This window comes from Artemia sp. Qi Xiang Cuo, chromosome 5, assembly GCF_049724085.1.
Source record: "Artemia sp. Qi Xiang Cuo chromosome 5, ASM4972408v1, whole genome shotgun sequence".
Lineage (NCBI taxonomy): Eukaryota > Metazoa > Arthropoda > Branchiopoda > Anostraca > Artemiidae > Artemia > Artemia sp. Qi Xiang Cuo.
This window is the reverse complement of record NC_142798.1, coordinates 74932729-74953094: the sequence shown is the minus strand read 5'-3', so window position 1 is coordinate 74953094 and position 20366 is coordinate 74932729. Positions and strand designations below refer to the sequence as shown.

At 35.3% G+C, this 20366-nt stretch overlaps 1 protein-coding gene across 1 annotated transcript in view; it reads right to left on the bottom strand.

Annotated features, from left to right (window-relative positions):
* The window catches only part of LOC148952515 (vesicular glutamate transporter 1-like), a 282421-nt gene that overhangs the window by 29696 nt on the left and 232359 nt on the right, over positions 1-20366 (bottom strand). The window contains exons 9-11 of the mRNA XM_089089939.1: positions 12994-13280; positions 6343-6586; positions 4596-4723 (exon numbers count right to left, since the gene is read on the bottom strand). Of these exons, the coding sequence (XP_088946065.1) occupies positions 4596-4723; positions 6343-6586; positions 12994-13280 (659 nt within the window). The remainder of the gene's footprint in view (positions 1-4595; positions 4724-6342; positions 6587-12993; positions 13281-20366) is intronic.

Genomic DNA, 20366 nt, shown 5'->3' with positions numbered 1-20366 from the left:
ATGTTATTTATGTTATAGCTAGAAAAATTAAATTAATAATCTTGCGAAGCTTTCGTAAGACTGCGTAAAATAAGCTTACGAAGAAGTTGCATAATCTATCAAATGACCAGGCCTTAGAGGAGATAGAGGAGATGACCAGGCATTAGAAGGAGAGAGGGGAAGGTTGGACACCATGACTATCACATGTGAAGTGTCGAGATTTCAACGACCTTTTCTATAATCTCTTATATTGCATATAACTGACCTATTTTTTTTATTTTGTGCTCCCCCCTCCAACTCAGTCATAAATGTCGCAGCATATCCTGCAACATTATAAACTAAGTGTACAAGAGTTTTCCTTGACGTTCAATATTTTTTTTTACAATTTTTGTTATCAAGGGCGTATCCAGGATTTTTGTTGGGGGGGGGGGGGGGGGTTACAACAACCTATAAAAGCATCAACATTTGTTTATATTGTTGTTTTTTGTCACGTTTTTACGGGTTGGACCCAAACTTTTGACGTGAAGGGGGAGGGTCAAACCCTGAGCCCCCCTGGATACGGCCTTGTTTATAATTCATATGATCATAGTATTTGTCAAATCAATTGAAATATCTTAATATTCAATGGATTATTTTGAAATTTTCTTATTTCCAAAGCCCTGATTTTGTGGGAAAATATTTTCAAGCTAATAAAAAGTTTTGCCTCCTATTTGAATTAAATTAAAACAAAACAAGTTTTTTCGACTGAAAGTAAGGAGCAACATTAAAACTTCAAACAAACAGAAATTATTACGTATATGAGAGGGTTCGACACCCCGTCAATACCTCGTTCTATACGCTAAAGTTCAAATTTGTTTTTCCAATTCTTTAAGAATGACCCCTGAATTACAAATCCGTTTAATTAGAATAAAGAGTCCTTTTGAAAGTACAAAAAAAAACTTTAGCATAAAGAGCGAGGCATTGACGAGGAATCGAACTCCCTCATATACGTAATAATTTCTGTTCGTTTTAAGTTTTAATGTTGCTCCTTATTTTCAGTCGAAAAAACTTATTTTTTATTTAATTTCTGATAATTTTTTTAAATTTTGCTGGGAAGTCCGGCGTCCCCTTCATAAGAATTTCTCTTCCCCCCATGAAAAATTCCTCCATGGAAAGATCCTCCCACGTAACCCTCAACAAGTTAATACAACAGTCCGCATGTCAAATACAACAGTCCGCATTTTTGCAGATAGGTGCTTGAAACCTCTGCAATAGGGTTTTCTGATACGCTGTATCTCATGTTGTGGTTTACATTAAGATTCTATGTCTTTTAGAGGGTGTTTCCTCCTTTTTCAAAAATAAGGCAAATTTTCTCAAATTTTCTTGTAACTTTTGATGGCTAGGACTACACTTAATGAAACAAATATATTTAAAATCAGCAAATATTCCGAACTTTTTGATGTATTTATCGATATCAAAAGTCCGTTTTTTAGAGTTTCAGTTACTATTGAGCCGGGTCGCTCCTTACTTACAGTTCATTACCACGAACTGTTTGATATGAGGGAGGTCTTCCCCTCATCAATACTGCGCTCTTTACGCTAAAGTTTGAATTTTGTTCTAATTCTAAAAGAATTACCTCTGAATAACAAAGGCCGTTTAATTAGAATAAATAGCTCTTTTGAAAAGAGCGGGTAAAGAGCGAGATATTGACAAGGGATGGTATTGACAAGGGAAACACAGGATGGCTAGCCCCAGCCCCCCATTGCACTTGCTGGCTGAAGGGCGACGAAACGGAGATCAGCACTGCCGGTTTGGACCTTAACGGTCTAGTGCTGACATACATACTTACTATACTTATTAACAAGGGGGCAAACCCCTCATATAAATAATAATTTCTGTTCGTTTTAAGTTTTAATGTAGCTTCTTAGTTTCAGCTGAAAAAACTTGTTTTTTTTTAATTTCTGATTGTTTTTTAAATAATGCTGGGAAATACAACGCCCCTTCTTGGAAATTCTCTTCTCCCATGAAAAATACCTCCATGGAAAGTTCCTCCCATGTAATCCCCTTAGGATTACAGCTTGAAACCTCTAGGATAGGAGCTTGAAACCTCTACAGTAGGGTTCTCTGATACGTTGAATCTGATTGTGTGATTTTCATTAAGATTCTCTGGCTTTTAGTGGGTATTTCCTCTCTTTTTGGAAAACAAGGCAAATTTTCTCAGGCTCTTAACTTCTGATGGGTTGAAATAAACCTAAGGAAACTTATATATTTAAAATCAGCACAAAAATCCGATTCTGTTGATGTATCTATTTGTATCAAAAATTATGATTTTAGAGTTTTGGTTACTTTTGAGCCGGGTCGCTCCTTACTTATAGTTTTTTACCACGAACTGTTTGAAAGACCCGATCGATAAACAATGCAACTAGATAGTTATGTAAGCTATTATTACATAGACCAGCAAAATTGTTTGTGCATTGGCTTTTAGACTTAATTATGTATAAATTTAACTTTGACATAATTTTTATTTTACTTTGACATAACTTTAAGCATAATATGCTTTAATTACTAGTTATGATTTTATATATAAAGGGTAAGGGTCCAGTAGCTTACATGTTCCTTTACTGCGTTCCTTGTTAAACTAGTGTAAAACCCCGTGGTCAACTAATACCTCATTGTCAGACGTGAAGAAAATCTACAACTCAAATTTTTTAGATCAACAAAAAAAAATTCTAGTGAATAATATTCTGCTATCAATCGTCAGTTATAGGTCAAATATGAAAGAAAACTAAAGAATAGATGAAAATTATCTTAAATATGGCAATTTGGGCTAAAAAACTTGTTTCGGCACAATTTTGAGTTACAAGAAAACTGTAAATCAATTTAATTGCACATGGACATGCGACAGTTTATTTCATTTTTTCGATTAATAAGAGCTTCACTACGAATAAATATTAAATATTACAACTTTACAGCGGAAAATTTTATTCATAGCGGTTTCTTGTTGGTATTTAGGTTCAAAGCAGAAGGAATCCTAGCGACTTACAGAGAATGAATGCTGGGAAAAGAAGTTTTATTTAGGTAGCTCATGAAAATCAAAGTTTTCTTGTCCTGAGATCTATAATTTTTATATTTTATATCTTATTTGCATGTAGTTACTTTATATTTAGATAGGTGCCCCTCCCCCAAAAGGCTATAAATGTCTAGGTAAATGATTAATCTAGTTGAACAGTTTTCTTGGTCAAATAGAACGACCCTTCCCTGTCAAATGCTTGTTTTTGGATAGTACTTTGTGTATATAGATATTTATTTCTTTGACGCTCAATCCTAATGAAATATACCAAAGTAAGATAAAAATAGAATAATTTAGAAAATAAATTTGGGCTATAGATTTGCACATTAGGGGGGGGGGACGATAAGAAGCAGGTCTGCATGCCTAATGTGTTGGGTACAATTATTCTGCATATTATGTAGTAAGAATTGTTTTCTAATTTCAAACTGTCCAAATACTATACCCCCCCCCCCACTCAATAGGCAAATATACAGCCCTAATCATATATTTTCCATCTATTTTGTCACTTCTTTTTGTCTTGTCTCACGCTACGCTGAAGGGAACTAACGAAAAAACTGGTTCTACAAGGCATCAATGAATGAACATACAAGTACCGAGACTTATTCTATAGACCGGAGGTGAAATTATTTTCACCTACCCTTACTTATGTGCAGCTGCCCCTATTTAGAGTAGTCAGAGGCAATGCTCGAGTGTTCCCTTAGTAAAGACCCTTGCGCCTTCAATGTAATTAAATAAAAAAAAACATTTTTTTTAACTGAAAGTAAGAAGCGGCATTAAAACTTAAAACAAACAGAAATTATTCCATATGTGAAAGGGGCTGTCACCTCATCAACGCCTCGCTCTTTACATATTTGAAATCAGCATAAAAATCTGATTCTTTTGATGTATCTGTGTCAAAATTTCTTTTTTTAGAGTTTCGGCTACTATTGAGCCGGGTCGCTCCTTACTTACAGTTCGCTACCACGAACTGTTTGATGTAAAGTTATGAATGGATTTTTCTTGTGTGTGAAGCTCTCTGTTTGTTTAACGTGGTTACTCGGTATGGTTTTTTATTTATTCTGTAGTGTAATCTTTCATTAACAGAATTTTTGCTTGTTCTGTGCTTTAATTATTGCATAAGTTTAATTATGCTCGTTGTAGATTTTAATATTACTCTTTTTTTCCTTTGAAAAACTTCTTTTTCGGGAAACATTTCTGAATTGAACATAATATAGATAGCGCCGTAGTATCGAAGATTTTTTGGTTGAAATAGCCAGCATTTAGTTGTAATACTACTTGGTCGGCTTAATAACAATACAATTGCGATTTTTTTTTATAGAGACAGTAATTCTTTATGTTCAATAATTAGACAGAGTAATGCTATACAAATTCAATAGTTGTTATTGATTAATGTGGTAGAATGAGAATGAGTGTTACATTATACTTAATTTAAGGAATAATTATACTACAGCTCTTATTTTGATATAATATTAAGTGTCAATTTGAATGCTATTAATTAATTTACAAACATATAAAATATAAATATTCCAAGAAAACAATCCGATTCTTATTATCCAAGTGAACTTACTCCGTGAACAGCAATGTTGTCGGACACTATGGGGCAAAGCATTCCTGAGAGGGTTCCTACACCGTTGGAAATACCCATAAGAATACTGGCATATCTTGGAGCTATGTCCAAATGGTTCACATTGTAGCCTGAAAAAGATAGCAAATAGAGATAAGAGATAATACAGAGATAAGAGATAAGAGATAAAAGAGATAAGAGATAAAAGAGATAAGAGATAAAAGAGATAAGAGATAGAGATAATACAAAGTGGTAAGTGCTTCAGTTTATAATCAAAGCTTTCCTTTAGATTATTTCAAATTTGAGTTTTAGTGTCGGATTTATAAATATTAAATATCATTAAATATCAACTTAAATATTGAATTTATAAATATTGAATATAAATTTAAAGACCAAGTTATAAATATTAAATATCATTAAATATCAACTTAAACACTGAATTTATAAATATTAAATATAAATTTAAATATTAAGTTATAAATATTAAATATCAAGTAAAATATCGAATTTATAAATATTAAATATTATTTTAAATATCAAGCTATAGACGTTAAATATCATTAAATATCAAGTTAAAACTTGGTATTTACATCATGAAAGAGTAGCTTATAAGATGACTTGGAAACAAACTCAAAGTCAAGATGATTCCATCATAGAAAGTCTTATCTAGAAAGAGGGAAAGAGGAAGGGTGGACTCTCCATATTCGGCAAAAATAATAATATGAAAAAGACTTAATATCCTTATAGATCTCTTTGGAGTTGGCCAGGCGATAAGCTTACAGCAATGTGGGGTGGAGAAGGTGCGCGTGTCAGTTGTTCAACCAAAAGTGGCCTAACACCGTAAGGAATTTGCATGACATTGTCACGGAGAGTAAAAAAATTCAACGAATTGGCTGATCGTTTGTTGTGTTTTGCGTTGGTTTGCTTTTTTCTTAGAATTTTCTAGGTTTGTTTCAGTTATTTTTTCTCCGTTGATAAAGGCTTCCGGATTTAAAGACGATATATTCAGACTTTTATCATTTTTATTTGCATAATTTCTTTTCACTGTCTTATTAAAAGTTTTATTCATTAATTAATATTTTTAATTCGTTTTTAATTGAAAAGAAATGTTAAAATTACGCCACTTCACACTGCAACTATAGGATTCTTTTCAACTGAATGATCAGACACAAATGGGGGGAAGGGTCCCTTTGCTCCTCTTTGTGGGGAGCATTAAATAATTCCAAATTTGGCATCATCGTGCATATGAAGATGATTCTTTTGGTCAAAAACTGCAAACTTTTGGCTTAATGGTTTTTGTATTTATAAGCAGGTAGATATAACTATTCGCTCCTAGATAAGTTCTTAAGCAGCTCTGTAAGATGTTCCAGTGCCTCACAAGTGGTCAAGAGAAAAAAAAGACACGTCAGAAAAAAGACTACACATACAAATAGGGTTTTTCGTTGTTTTGCCTTTCTAATAACATATTTTTTTCGATTCCACGCCATTCTGAAGTTTTCAGGCTATTTTTCGAATTTACTGTTATATTTGTCTTTACAACGAACTTTCGTGGTTGTAGCTATAACCTAGTAAGAGGTTACTATTAAGAGCAATCGGAATAATTCTTACCATTCCTGAATCAGCTATAAATGGCATTATTTTCACCAGATATTTGTTTTTGAACGCATTTTTAAATTCCTGGTTACTATGGGTCGTTCTTAGTCCTTTACTTAGTTGATATCCTTAATTAGTGCTATAGAATTTAGAATACCTGATATAGCGAAGCCACTGAAGCCCACAGCCAAAGTCAAAGCAAAAATTCCACCTGCTGTGCTTCTAGAATAGGCTACGACGAGAAGAAAAACTGCTTCCATCCCGAACCCACCGCAATTGAAGAGTTTTCTAACATTTGTTGTTGATAGAATACCAGAGGTGCGAAGAAAATCTGCAAGTTGGCCTCCAAGGGGAACTACCATCGTCATAAGAAGATGCGGAAGAGCTGATAGAGCTCCCGCCTAAAATCAGAAAAATAGTGTCAATATTTGATAATTTATTTAAAAGTTCGTTATGAACAACTTAAAAAAAAAACAAAGTTTATATGAAAACGAAAAAACTAAAAAAATATATATTAACAAAACGACAAAAGCAACATAACTATAGCAGAAGAAAAAAAAATTATCAACTCAATTGCAAATCAAAAAAGAAAACTAAACCATGGTAATATTTTATTTCAACTCTTTAAAACGAAATGCATACTTAATTTCTTTCAAGAAGAAAAAAAAACGTAAAAATTATACTTTAACCAACTAAAATTAAGAAAGATTAATATAAAGTAGAAAAAGGAAAATCAGATCGTCCCGAATAAGGTAGAACTAAGTCAAAAGAAAAAAAAAATTATAGGAAATTTTATACTCATTACGAGGTGTGAAGCATGAAAATTTGAATGGATTGTGATAAAGGAGGATTGTGTGCAGCTGTGTTGGCCTCAAGTAGCTTGTTGCTGCAATAAGTTGTTATTACCAGTATTATTATTATTTATTCGAAAACCCGTCATACAAAAAAGGAAAAGACGGAGCAATAAGCAAAAAAAAAAAAAAAAGAAAAAGAAAAACACATAAAATTAGGAGTTATACATGTGGTTTGTATTGACGAACGCTGGAGCTAAGATGTAAATAAGTACTTAGAAAAAATTACAAAAAACGATAAAGAAAAACACAATTATACACTGCTCTGTAAGTACGCGACATGTTTCTTTTCTTTTTTTTAGGCTCCTAAATACTGGACAAACATACATAATCTGAAGATAATTGCATCAAGCCGTAATTGGTAAAAAAAAAACAAAAAAAAAACCAAACAATCAAAGGTGGATTAGAAAAGATATACTGTAGATAATCATATTAACTTGTGTAAATATGACAAGAAACGGTAAAAACAGTTAAACGACACTTGCGCCCGCTGGTCTTGAACTCAGATCACTCTCAACAAATGATTCATTTACTCCGATATACATAAATACCAGAAACAAGGAAATTATTCAATCACGGATCCTTCTACAACTTTACTTAAAGCAATATGCTTAAAAGAATCGATAATTAATAAACAACTCTACTATTAGTAATATACTCAATATATTATCACAAAAAATTGACAGCAAAATTGAAAATAACCAGCGTCACTGAAATTGGACTCATACGAAAAGAGACTAAATAATCGATCAGTTTAAAAACTGTAACAATTACATTAAACGCGAAAACAAACACTTAAAAAAAAAAAAAAAAAAAACACAACAAATAAATCTTAAATAATGGGTTAATATTGACGACCAGGGATGATTAAACTTAAATAAACGGGAATTATAAGCACCAATTTAATTTTCCAAAGCTATAATGGGGTCAGCAATGCTGAATTTTCCAATCAGATAAGAGTTGCGCGTCCAAGAGGGAAAACGTAAAAGATATTTTGCGAACCGGAAGAAAACTGAACGAATTTTTGACTTGTCAGAATTTGTGAGCATTTTCCAAAACGGCGATGGTAGAGCGACAGAGTTAAAAATTTTCGAAAGAAGACGGCGGTTGAACCGTAACTTATTAGTTACAAAAGAAGCATATGATAACCCAACTCTACGCTCAATGTGAGCAATTAATAGTTGTCGCGTGTGCATTACTGACGAACCAATGGGAAGACCGAGGTAGGTGATATGATATACTGGCTTAATCCTACTATTTCCGAGAGGAATATCCCTAGCCGACGCTTGCTTTCAGTTGAAGAATACAATTTCGGACTTTTCAGCATTGAACTGAAGACCTAGTTTTGCATACTCAGATTGTAGCGTTGCAAAAATCTCGCTTATGCGCTGGATAGTGCGGCTCACATTCAGAATGTCGTCTGCATAACATACGAGAGATAAATCAAGACCGGCAAAAATGAATGATGTGGGAACAGCTGACTGTGCATCAAGAACTCCATTATTGAAGAGTGAAGGGGGAGAAACAGCACCTTGACGGGTACCTTTTTCAACATTGACAAAAATATTAGGGGTTGGTGCATAGACTTGAGAGCCATCAACTTTAGCTAATGGGTGAAGTATTAGGCGAACTTTAAGACGATAATACATGTCTCGAAGGGCTCTGATATATGAAGGACTCACTCCACGTTTTGCTGTGTGGAGTAGCATAGCGACGTGAATGAGAGAGTCGAACGCTTTACGAACATCATGCCCAGCCAACACGAGAGTTTCACCTGATGCATCAGCATCGATCAATGCGTTTGCGACAACCGGCAAAGCGTGGGCACAACTGAGACCTGGCTGGAATCCAAATTGGTTAGGTGGAACATAGCATTTTGCGTTCAGTTGGTCAATGAACAGAAGTTCAAAAAGCTTACAGAAGGTAGTAGCCACTGTTATAGGGTGGAAGGACGAGCACTGGGTAGCGAGTTTACCTTTCTATGGAATCGGAGTAAGATCTCCAATTGAGAAAGAAGAAGGTACAAATCCTTGCGTGACAATCATATGCATCAAAAGAGCAATATGGTTTACCAGGAGCTGGCTTCCATGCAGAATGTGAAGAGTGCTCATTTTATCGATGTCAGAAGATTTCTTACGCTCTAGGCGTTGGATTGCTCGCAGTACAGAATCAGCTGAAACAACACAATTGTCGGTTGGACACCTAGACAAAAATTTATCAAGCTTATCTTCATATTCGGACTGTAGGGCGGCATCTGGTGGGGAGAATTCAGCAGAGAAGTATGAATTCCATTCGGAATCAGGAATAACTTGAGCAGATAGGTGGACCCTAGGAGGATCTCTTGGTACATTTCTCCAGAAGGAAGGTTGGGACAGAGAAGCTTGCTGGGATGTCTCTTCAACTATTTGGTTCATGTGGATACATAGTTCTCTTGCAAACTTTCTTTTGGTAGAAAGACGAATGTTAGAAACCCAGCCAGAGTGAGGACGGTCGCACTGGAGCCACAAATGGTACCAAAATTTGGATTTTCTCCAAGCTTCAACTAGGCTCGGATTACTGGACAAGTGCTTTGTGACACCCCGACGTATACGTTTAAGAGGTATACTGGCTTTTTCTGCGCATCGCAGAGCATGGCAAATTTGTGCAAGATAGATATCTAGCAGAATCCGTATTTCATTTGCATCAACTTGCGGATTTTCCATTAGCAGCTGGAACGGAACATGAATTTTCTGTAGGACAGAATTAGTTACTGCAGCAAAAAGGTCATCTTGGATATTTTCCCAATCCCTGTAAAATTGGGCGTGGGGCTGATGTGGTTGTGTAGTGGGAGTAGACTGAGCAGAGGAACAATAAATAGATGCAGATATTGGAAGGTGGTCTGATAGTTGGAAATCAGTAACGACGTGAACAGGTGACACTTGGAGATTTATAAAAAGAAACTGCATGGTCAAGGTTCGATACGTGACTTGAATGGTGTGTGTAAGTGTAATTAAGATCTTTCGGCAATATCCTAAGCCAATCATCAAAAATACCAGACAAAATAGAAGTACGCAATAAGGAGGTGTCATTTAAATTACAGTTAAAATCTCCTATAATAATACAACACTTACCTAACAGGCGAATCTTTGAAAGGCAAGACCCTAGTTTCTCACACGCAGAAGTAAATAAAAATTCTGATCGGTCATTACGGTAATCTGTCGGGAGATAGACGTTTACAATAACATACTCTTTTACACGGACAGCAAGAAAAAAAATCACATAAATAAAAAATACTTGACTGACACAAGGTCCTAACAAGCATCGCAATACCACCCGAAGGGCGGCCATTGGAAGCGGATCGTTTAGCAGGCATCGAATAGCTACTAAAATTATTTTCAATTTTCAGAAGGCCTAAACTATGACTCGTAAAGAAATGCTCTTGCAAGCACAATACGTCACAATTTGAAAGCAAACCTTTGATCACAGGAATTTTGACTAAAAGTCCACCATTAATATTCCACGAAAGTACAGCTTGCGTAGTAGTAGACACATCCATGTCATACCATGGGCTTTGCACGTTGACTGTTGTTATTAGGACACTTTACACTGTAACAAGTATGGCCGGTAACTTTACATTCTAGACAGAACATTTTTTTCCGAACACGGAGAGGCACTGTTTGAGGTGTGATCGCATGATCCACAGTGAGAGCAGAGGGCCCGATTAGAGCACTGCGAGGCCAGATGCCCAGTCTTATGACATGAGAAACAACGTTTTGGGAGATATGCAAATATTTGTGCAGAAAGCTTTTCGTAGCCAACTTTCACAGAAACTTTTAAGAACTGATCCAGGTTTTGTTTTGACTCAAAGTAGACCTTGAGCACTCGGCACTTTCCGCACTGTGAAACTTTCACGCAATTTGGTACAAGAGATTTTACTTGATCCTCATTGTATTTGATCGGTACACCTTTCAGGATCCATATAAACAGTGGGGATTTCACACTCACCGAGATGCCTGAGGTACTGTTTTTAGTACTTTCGTCAATTCTATTCGCTGTACGCTTTGACTTAACAACAAGTTTCAATTCCGAAGCCGATTTTTTGAGTTCACTTATTTCACCTGCGGCCTTAGGGCAAAGTTTATCAACGAAGTCATTGTAAGCATTAGGTGAAGTCAGGTTTGCTCGACAGTTTTTTAGAATAATCGCAACCGTAGGAGCTGGGGCAGGGTTAATTGTTGCACTGGTATCAATTATTGCAGGCCAAACAGAACCTGAATGCGTCACATTCTCTAAAAAGCCGTCAATTTTCCGAGAGAGTTCATTAACTTTCGAGACTAAAGTAGCCGAGACTGCCCCCCGATTGTTGGGGTTTCAGAAGGTGAGAATATAACAAAAGTGGGAAGAGGTAAATTATTCTTTGCCGCCTGATTTAACTGTTTACAAATATCAAATACATTATCTTCATCCTTTGTATGTTTCACACACCGGCTCTGAATATTCAGCTCTTTATACAGAAACTCTTTAGCACTGATAATAGTACCATGATGAAAAAAACTTACAGCTTTTCCGATAATCAGATCAATTTTCGCACCATCAAGCATAGATCTCGTGACAAAGTTCAGTAATGGGTTTAAAATAATTTTCCTATTTTGATCGGTCATTGCACAATCTAATTATCATAGCCAGGGACGGTCGAGTATTCCAATCAAAATATATATGTAGTAGGTCAATTAATATGTAGGTCAAATAATGTAATCCAAGTTCAAGGTGAACTATTTTCAAGTCCAAACCCGATTATGAAATTAATTCAATAAAAACCATAGGGAATCACAAATGTCTTACTGTATTGACAGTTTTACTGTATGAATGAGATTATATCCAAAAATTTTGTGATGACCAAAGACTTAACACTTTATCCTATTTCCCTAAAAACAAAAGTAAAGGTCCCTTTCCCCATTCCCCTTAAAAAACCTGGAAGGTTCACTTCGATCCCCCAGCCGGGAAACAAAAGAGGGTAGGGCTAACAAATCAATGTGTGAAATTCACCACCCATGCTAATTGAAACTTTTCGGTTCCGTTCCGGTTGGCTTTGGGTACTCGTTGTATGACTTCATGCAGTTGTTTTAAGAAGATTAAATATGAATTTATGACGTAGACAACTATTCAGTTAGTTTTATTGGAGTCTTTTTGCTACTGCCTTGAATAAGTTCTCTTTTGTAGGAATTGTTTTGTTCTTGTTTTATCCAACTGTTACATTACTGGTTCAGTGGCGTTAGTTCACAAAAATCTAGAGGATGGGCAAAAAATATGGTTTTTAAAATCTAGAGTGGTATAGGGTTAATGTTTCTTTTCACAAACAAAATACCAAAAAAGATTCAATGAAAATACTGAAAAAGATATTTTTCAAAATCTAGAAAAGAATACCCCACCCTCAGTGAAGCCCTTGTGATAGTTGCAGATAAATACAGTGGACATTTTTCATCAAAATACTGCAAGAAAACAAAGTTTCCTAGAGCTGCATTAGCTGCATCTTTCTTTGAATTTTGGGTAAAAATTGGCAGTTGCCCTCGAAAAAAAGAAGTGATGTGCACCCCTTTCTAAATTTAATTAAATGTCCCTGAGATAACATACATGTCCCTTTTACGTCATTTAAAATTCACTGAGCTTTAACGTATTCATTGAGTTTTAATTCATTGACGTTCAGTCTGAAACATACCGTTTGCAACATAGCAACAGCTGTGACTTTAGCACATATATAGCACATATAGCACATTTTACATATGTGGTACGTTAAGAACTTTACGCCCCTATTTTTTAAATCAGAGCTTACATTGTGAATGCACTCAAAGAGCTTTCCAATCCTTTTTAATCTTTTTTAAATAGTAAACTCGACACTAGTAATTTTATTTTATAGTTTCACCTATTTTATAGTGTATTTACTTAGTTTTGCTACCTAGCTGTGGCTAATTTTGACCTACCTTAGCAATTTCGAAATGAAAGACTTGTTTGAAATAGGTTGGTTGTTGTGTGAGCAGCAGATAAAAAGTCCAGGAACGACAGAAGTTTGCAACAATGATGGCATACACAGGCATTGAAGTGAAAATTTTCTTCCAGGGAGTTGTCCTCAATGTAGGCGTTGACGTATTGACGTCTTTTAGTGAATCTTCAATGTACAGTCTTTCTCTTGCAGATATTGTGGGATGAAGACATGGTTTTTGAAATGACAGCCAGTACCAAAAAATATACCAAATAATTCCAGCAGCTCCTAGAATAATATAAGAACAATTTTAATCTCAGTATCTTTTGGTTGTAGCCAGACTGCCAAAACGGGGCTGCAGTTAAACAGGGAAGCTTACTTTACAGGCCTAGCACTAAAAAGGTATGATGTCAGCAGACCAGTATCCTAAATAGCCTAAAGCGTATATAATTTTCCAGTATTTAAGTAAAACTTCTTTTTCTTGTGAGAATAAACCAAATTTTATGGACCTATTTATTTAACTTAATGCTTAAAAGTGTACATAGTCATTCAAAAGTTAATATTTTCCCCCAAAATTTGGGTGAAGTGCTTTAGGGCCTACATGTCTTAAAGGGGTAAAAAGCAACTATAGATAAAGTTTTTCCTGGGGTTCCAGTAAGATGAAATGCATTCCATTTGCCACAATAAAACGTGTTTAGAATTTGCTGACCTTGTAAAGGTCCCAAGAAATTTAGGAAAAGTTAGGATTACCCTACATACCCTACAACCCATATTATCTAATCTATGCCTACCATACCCTACAATCCCTACTATTCCCTATAACCCACATTATGCAATCTATACCTATCATACCCTACAACCCCTACCATACCTCACAACCCACATAATCTAATCTATACCTACCATAACCTACAACCCCTACCATACCCTAAAACCCATATTATCTAATCTGTACCTACCATACCCTACAACCCCTACCATTTCCTACAACCCACATTATCTAATCTATACCTACCATACCCTACAACCCCTACCATACCCTACAACCCACATTATCTAATCCACTCTCTAGTCATATTAATTTTGTTCAGTTCTTCTCATTACTTACCGTGGCGCAGTAAGACTGAGATTCCTTTGAATCGTAAACCAAAGAAGTTCTTTCTATGCTGCAGGAATTTGGGGTTTATTAATATTTCATTGGAAGTAAATAAATTTTCTGCGTTAGAGAAAATCAGATCGATGAAAACGAATCTTTTCATTCTCTGAAACATTTTTATCGTCTAAAGGTAGACGTGAAGCTTAAACATTAGGGCCATTTTTATTTAATTTTTCTATGTCAGATTTAATAGTTTTACCCGCTACAGTTTTTTTTATTTTATATTTTATTTATTTTATGAAAGTAAAAAATTTATTTATTTTTAATTTTTAAAATGACATCTAACTACAGTGGAAAAAAAATTCAAACTCTAGGGTTGGCGTCAAATTTTAATCTTGTCATCTCTAAACCGATGTTTTTTTAGTAATGATTATCAATCATCCGTTTCTTAAAATCGGTTAGATAAAATATTCAGCTGGATTTTTCCTAGAAGAAGCACGAAGAAGCTAAAAAAACCTGGTGAAGAGGGAACGACAACGATAATGATTTTTGAAGCTACCGTCTTTTGAATTCAACTAAATTTATTCACTTTCTAAATAGAGAAATTTTATCATTACATATAACGGCATGTAACATAACGCCATATAAAATTCATTTATTACAGTGTTGTTAGACATAATAGGGATGAGACACCTAAAACTATATCTTTTGCGGGAATTTTTGTTTTATTTTAGAGGTATAAAAAAAGGGTACTTGTGTGATATAGCCCCTACCTATATACCTAAGTATGATACAAATATAATACTTTATAAACAAATTTGGGCTATATATTTGCAAAATAGGGGGGGGGGGGGTAAAGTATAGCGGGTGTGCATGCCTAACGTGTATATAGAAAATTCAAGGCTAGGAGCAGTTTTTATAATCAAAACGTCCAAGAAAGGCAGCTTACCTGAATCTTCGAGTTCCATTGTGAACTGGAGATTCGAATCAAAAGAGTTCAAATGTGCCAAAAAATTGCTTAGAGAGTCTTGTCCATGTTCCCAAATAGAAAGGATATCATCAACGAAAGGAAACCAGGTAGAGTGTTTTAAGTGGAAACTATTCAAAGCAGACTATATGAAATCCATGTAAAAATTTTCCAAATAAGGAGACAAGACAGTGCCCATGGATAGGCCCATGATTTGAAGGAAAATTATCTTTCTTAATTTAAAATACGAGGAGAACTTGTTGCAAAGACGAAGAAGGGTCATTATCGTATCAATTTCCAAAGTTTTGTAATCCGACCAAGCTGAATTTTCCTCTAATTTTCTTTTAAGACTCTAGGCAGGTATGCCTTTCCAAAAACTAACCTGACAAGTATGTGTCCAATAAGAGAGTCATTCATACTCCTGCCATTTACCCGTGCCTCAGCCATTGAAACATTTGCCTCTCAATTACTTGGACTATCTGGTCTTGGCTTAAGGTCTTGGTTAAGGCCTGCTCACATTTATGAACATCACAAGAAGTGTACATAGAAACTGCATCAAAACTAGATAAAATAGTTTTTTCTGTTGTACTTTGATTTTTTAACTTGTCAACAAGATCTATGGAGTTTTTTTATATAGAATTTCTGTGTGCTTAAAAGAGGCTTAAAAATGGTGGCTAAGAAACTTCCTATAACCGTAGCTGGAGAACTATAACATGCTACAATAGGACATGACGGAATATCTTTCTTATGGATTTTAGGCAGACCCTAAAACATTACGGCTGAACAACCTTTGGGGTAAAATTTGCTGTACATTTGAGGGGTAATTAGTCTACTATCTTTTAAAATTCCTAGTTCTTTTCTCAACTACTGTGTGTATTTTTCCGTGGGATCAATTTTTATTTCTTTGTAAATATTTTTATCCATTAAAAGGGTGTTAACTTTTATTTCATAATCTGCAGAATTCATAATTACAACTGTGTTTCCCTTGTCCGCTCTCGTAATTACTGTGTTTTGTCTTTTTTCAAGTTTCGGAGGATTTTAATTTCTTCCTCTGATTGAGTTGAAAGTCACAAGGATGACCTATAATCAAGAATACTCTTTACAATTTCAACTCTGAGTATTTCTGGATTTTCGGCTTCACCATGAGAGCTAAAAATAGGGGACTCCACGCCCGTAATTATTTCTGATGTATTTACGTGTGTTTGAGCCATTGCAAATTTTGGTCTTATTGAAAGAATACTTAGGTCCTTGTATGTAAAAACATTAGAGGATATATTTTCCAAAGGAGGCCAAAACAAAACCTATGAAGGAAAATCCGTGTTTGTTGAAACTGTTGAAATTCCAGTTGTTGCCCCTCCTTGACCTCAGGCTCTGGGGGTTTGTTTCAACCCCAAAAGTCTTTTCGTATTATCTTTGGACTATTTTGGATAAAGTGGCTATCTCAAAATTTCTATTGGATACATTTTGGGAAAATACGGCGTGTGTCTGTGGCGGTGGGGGGTAGCTGCCCTCCGATCACTTTGACTCTTAAAAAGGGCACTAGAACTTTTGATTACCAATCTATAGATCCCCCTCCGAAGTTTATGTGACCACCCTTTCTATAGAAAAGCCTTATATGCCCCTAGGGCATAACTTACAAATCTTGCCCTGAGGGCTGAGGGAGGGGGGGGGGGGTACTCATCCTCAAAGACATAATATTTGGACCTTTCAACTACGCCGAACAAAATGGTTATCTCAAAATTTTCATTGGATGTGTTTGGGGAAATTATGGGCGAGATGGAGTGGGGGGGGGGTCTTTTTGCCTTCCAATCATTTTTGACCATTAAAAAGGGTACTATTCGTCTCAATTTCCTATCGAATGAGCCCTTTTCGAAGTTTCTACGACAACTCTTTCTATACGAAGTGTCCTGATCTAAAACAAACCAAAAAATAAATAATACATTGTGTCAACATCATTCTTGACTTAGGCAGCGCTATTGCGTTCCTTATGAAGCCTTCATTTAACCAAGTTGATTAACTTCACATTTAATAAAATTTTATACGGTAGTGTATAATTGGGCATTTGGTACCATGGTGTAGGGCTAGTGATTTATTACGTGTATGGGGAGAGGATGCTTGATGCGTCAAAAAGTGTATTTTTGCACATAATTTTTTTTTTCTGTGAGCACTATGGTAAATATAGGAAAGAGTATGGAGGGAGGTATATAAGTTATTCTTTAATCTACTTCATTTGTGATTAGCTTAACTATACGCTCTGTGCGGTGATGAACCCCTTCTTATTACAAAAAAAAAAAAGTGTAAGTTGTAACCTTAGTAACTTTGAAGATTATGTTCATATTCTTACAAGCATAAAATGCTAAGAAATGGAAGAGAATGGAAGAGAAATGCTGGGTTTTATGTTTACTTTGTATATATTAAACAATTATAAAGCAAGTTCCTGCAGTACAATGGCTAAAAGGCTCTCCTTTAGCTTTGAAAGATAAGAGTTCAAAGCACTTGACACTACCAAAAGCTGCTCTTTACTTGATTAAAGCGCTGGTGGGAAATCCCTTTTTAAACCATACCTAGCCAATTGGATGGCACACTGGACTTGCAATTATGTGTCCATGAGGATGCCGGTTCAAGTATTGATGTTGCTAAGTCCTGGCTTGGGGTGGGGTCATTGGTTTGACTCTGCAAGCTAGACCATCTGAGTTGTGGAGACCTTTGAAGCCTGAGCTTTGATCCAGTTGGGCTTGCCACACCATAAATTACAATTATAAATTATGCAGAAACGAAATACAAGGAGCGACTCTTCCTAACAGTAGCCAGAACTTAAAAAAACCGTTTTGATAGCAATTGATAAATTAAAAGTATCAACTTTTAATGGTAAATCCAAAGACACGAAATTCGTTAAGTTTGAAGTTATTCAGTTAAATCTATAACCCTAAGAAAATTTGCTCCATTTACGAAAAAAAGGACAACGGTTTCCTATCTATGCTCTTTTTTTCGTGAATTGAACTCAGTTTCAAACTCGTCCTGGCTAACTGTTTTTTCAACATTTTTTTTTAACTTTTTTTCAGTGAGTGGCTAGCTAAGATAGCCAATAACTTTTTTTCAAATATATTCGATTGCTTTAGTTCTTTGTTAGCCTACTATATACAAGAAATTAAGTACCACACAAATTGTGTTAATCTCCAGGCAAATTTTTCACTACCAATATATGGCCCTACCGATCAAATTGCATTTATTGATATATAGGTACATACGGGGATTTTTGGGAGCAGTAGCCTTCTTCAAATCATGAAGGGAGTGAAATGGCCCCAAATGAAAGTTAAGAGCAGCATTAAGACTTAAACGAGCAAAAATTATTCTATATATGAGGGGCGCTTGCTCCCTCTCAAGCCCACTCTTTAGGCCGAAGTTAAAGTTTGAAGCTTTTTATCACGATTATTCAAGGAAAAAATCTACTCAAAATTATTTAGGGACTAATTTTAGTTCATTTTAAGTCTTAAGTGTCACCCATTTGAAAAAAAAACTATTTTTTTTTTACATAATCTATGCAGAATCTAGAGCCTCTTTAGTCCCAAATCATGACCACGAGAAGATAGATCCCAATACGCAACTGTTATCTGTGTCAAAAACGTCTGCAGGAATTCAATTAGAAGATTCAAACTTGGAACGTAGGTAGGAATCCACTAAAGACACGTAGCACGTAGCCTGCCTAGCTAAAGGCAAAACAGTTTTCATTATGTGCGTTTCTTTTATTTTTTATTTTTTGTTGTTGTTTACTTTTGTTGTTTTTATTTGTTTATTTTTTTCTCCCTGCTTTCTCGGCCATAGTCCCTTGTGTTTCTGTGTGTGTATTTGATGGTTAATGTTGAATATCTTAATTTTTAATGGAATACTGAATATCTATATGGAAAATAAAGAAAATCTTACGAAGTTCTGGTATTTTTGTTTGTTGGTTTAAGCAGTGGTAAAAGTCCCTATGTGTACTTGGTTCGCCAGACATGGGTACTGGAAGTTTTTTAGGGGGCTGAGGTCGTATTTAGTTAGCACCCTATTTTCCAGAAATATATTAAAACAGTAGAAGCTAGGGAACATATAAATTATATATTAGAATTATCGCTTGTACACATTTTATGTTTGTTCCGCGCCAAGCTTTAATCTCTGAAAGTTAACAAAAGTCGTGGACAGGATTCTCCACTCAAAACCACTTTTCGTGCCTTGTATTAACGGAACTTTTCATTACATTGAACTGCTTTCTATTCCTTCCGTTCGTGGATGTTTATCTAAAAAGGTTCAATAAACAGGGAAGCAATTGGACATCAATCATGCCTGTCTTGATTCTGGATTTTTTCAGTTGATGCGTAACCGATTAGAAAGAAGGGGAGAAATCACCCCTAGAAACCCCTTTGAATGTCGATTAAGTTGGACTAGACGATAAATCGCTTTTCGATTTTGCCGAGGCTTTCCAATCTTGTTGAGTTTTCTTTACCAATGACTTTTCCAGGATATACGAGAGTAATTAAACTTTTCTTCAATGTTTGTAGAATTTTCTTTGTAGGATAAATTAAACAAAACTTTTTAAGGGAGAAGTATATTTTAAATCACGATACTATGAAAAACCATTTAAAACTTCATTTGACTACAAAATTCTTTCAGTAGTAAAGTTAAGTGAGTGCACAGAATTTACTCATTCATGCATGGTAGGTGAACATTTAAGAACTCCGGGTGTTTTTGGAGGCCAATAGAGTCTTACTGAAATCTGTAACTTCCCAGTCTAATCTTATATAAAGCGGGAAATCTAAGCTGAGGGCAACTATAGGGTGTAAAAATTTTGAAGCATTTAAAGGAGGCTCTTGCATTTCTGATTTGCCTCCGATTGATTTTTTAACCTAGGAAGACACTATCCTTCTTACATTCTCTAAAATGGCACCCAATATTTTGTACTCGATATAATTAGAAAGTGTCCATAATACCTGGCCAATTACATGAAGTTAAACTACGGGTAGCTGATGACAGTATTTCTCCAAAGTGCTGTTACAGAATAAACCAGTTGACGTCCCATCATCAAAAGTGAGAAAAAACTCTTTTCTTTGTTCTTACCTGAAGGTTGGAGGTAAGCAAATAGTTGCCATTGCGGATAGACTATTGCATACAGTCAGTTGGTTTCATTAGAAGGTGACACATTCTATGGCACCCTCTAAAATGGCACCCAATATTTTGTACTCGATATAATTAGAAAGTGTCCATAATACCTGGCCAATTACATGAAGTTAAACTACGGGTAGCTGATGACAGTATTTCTCCAAAGTGCTGTTACAGA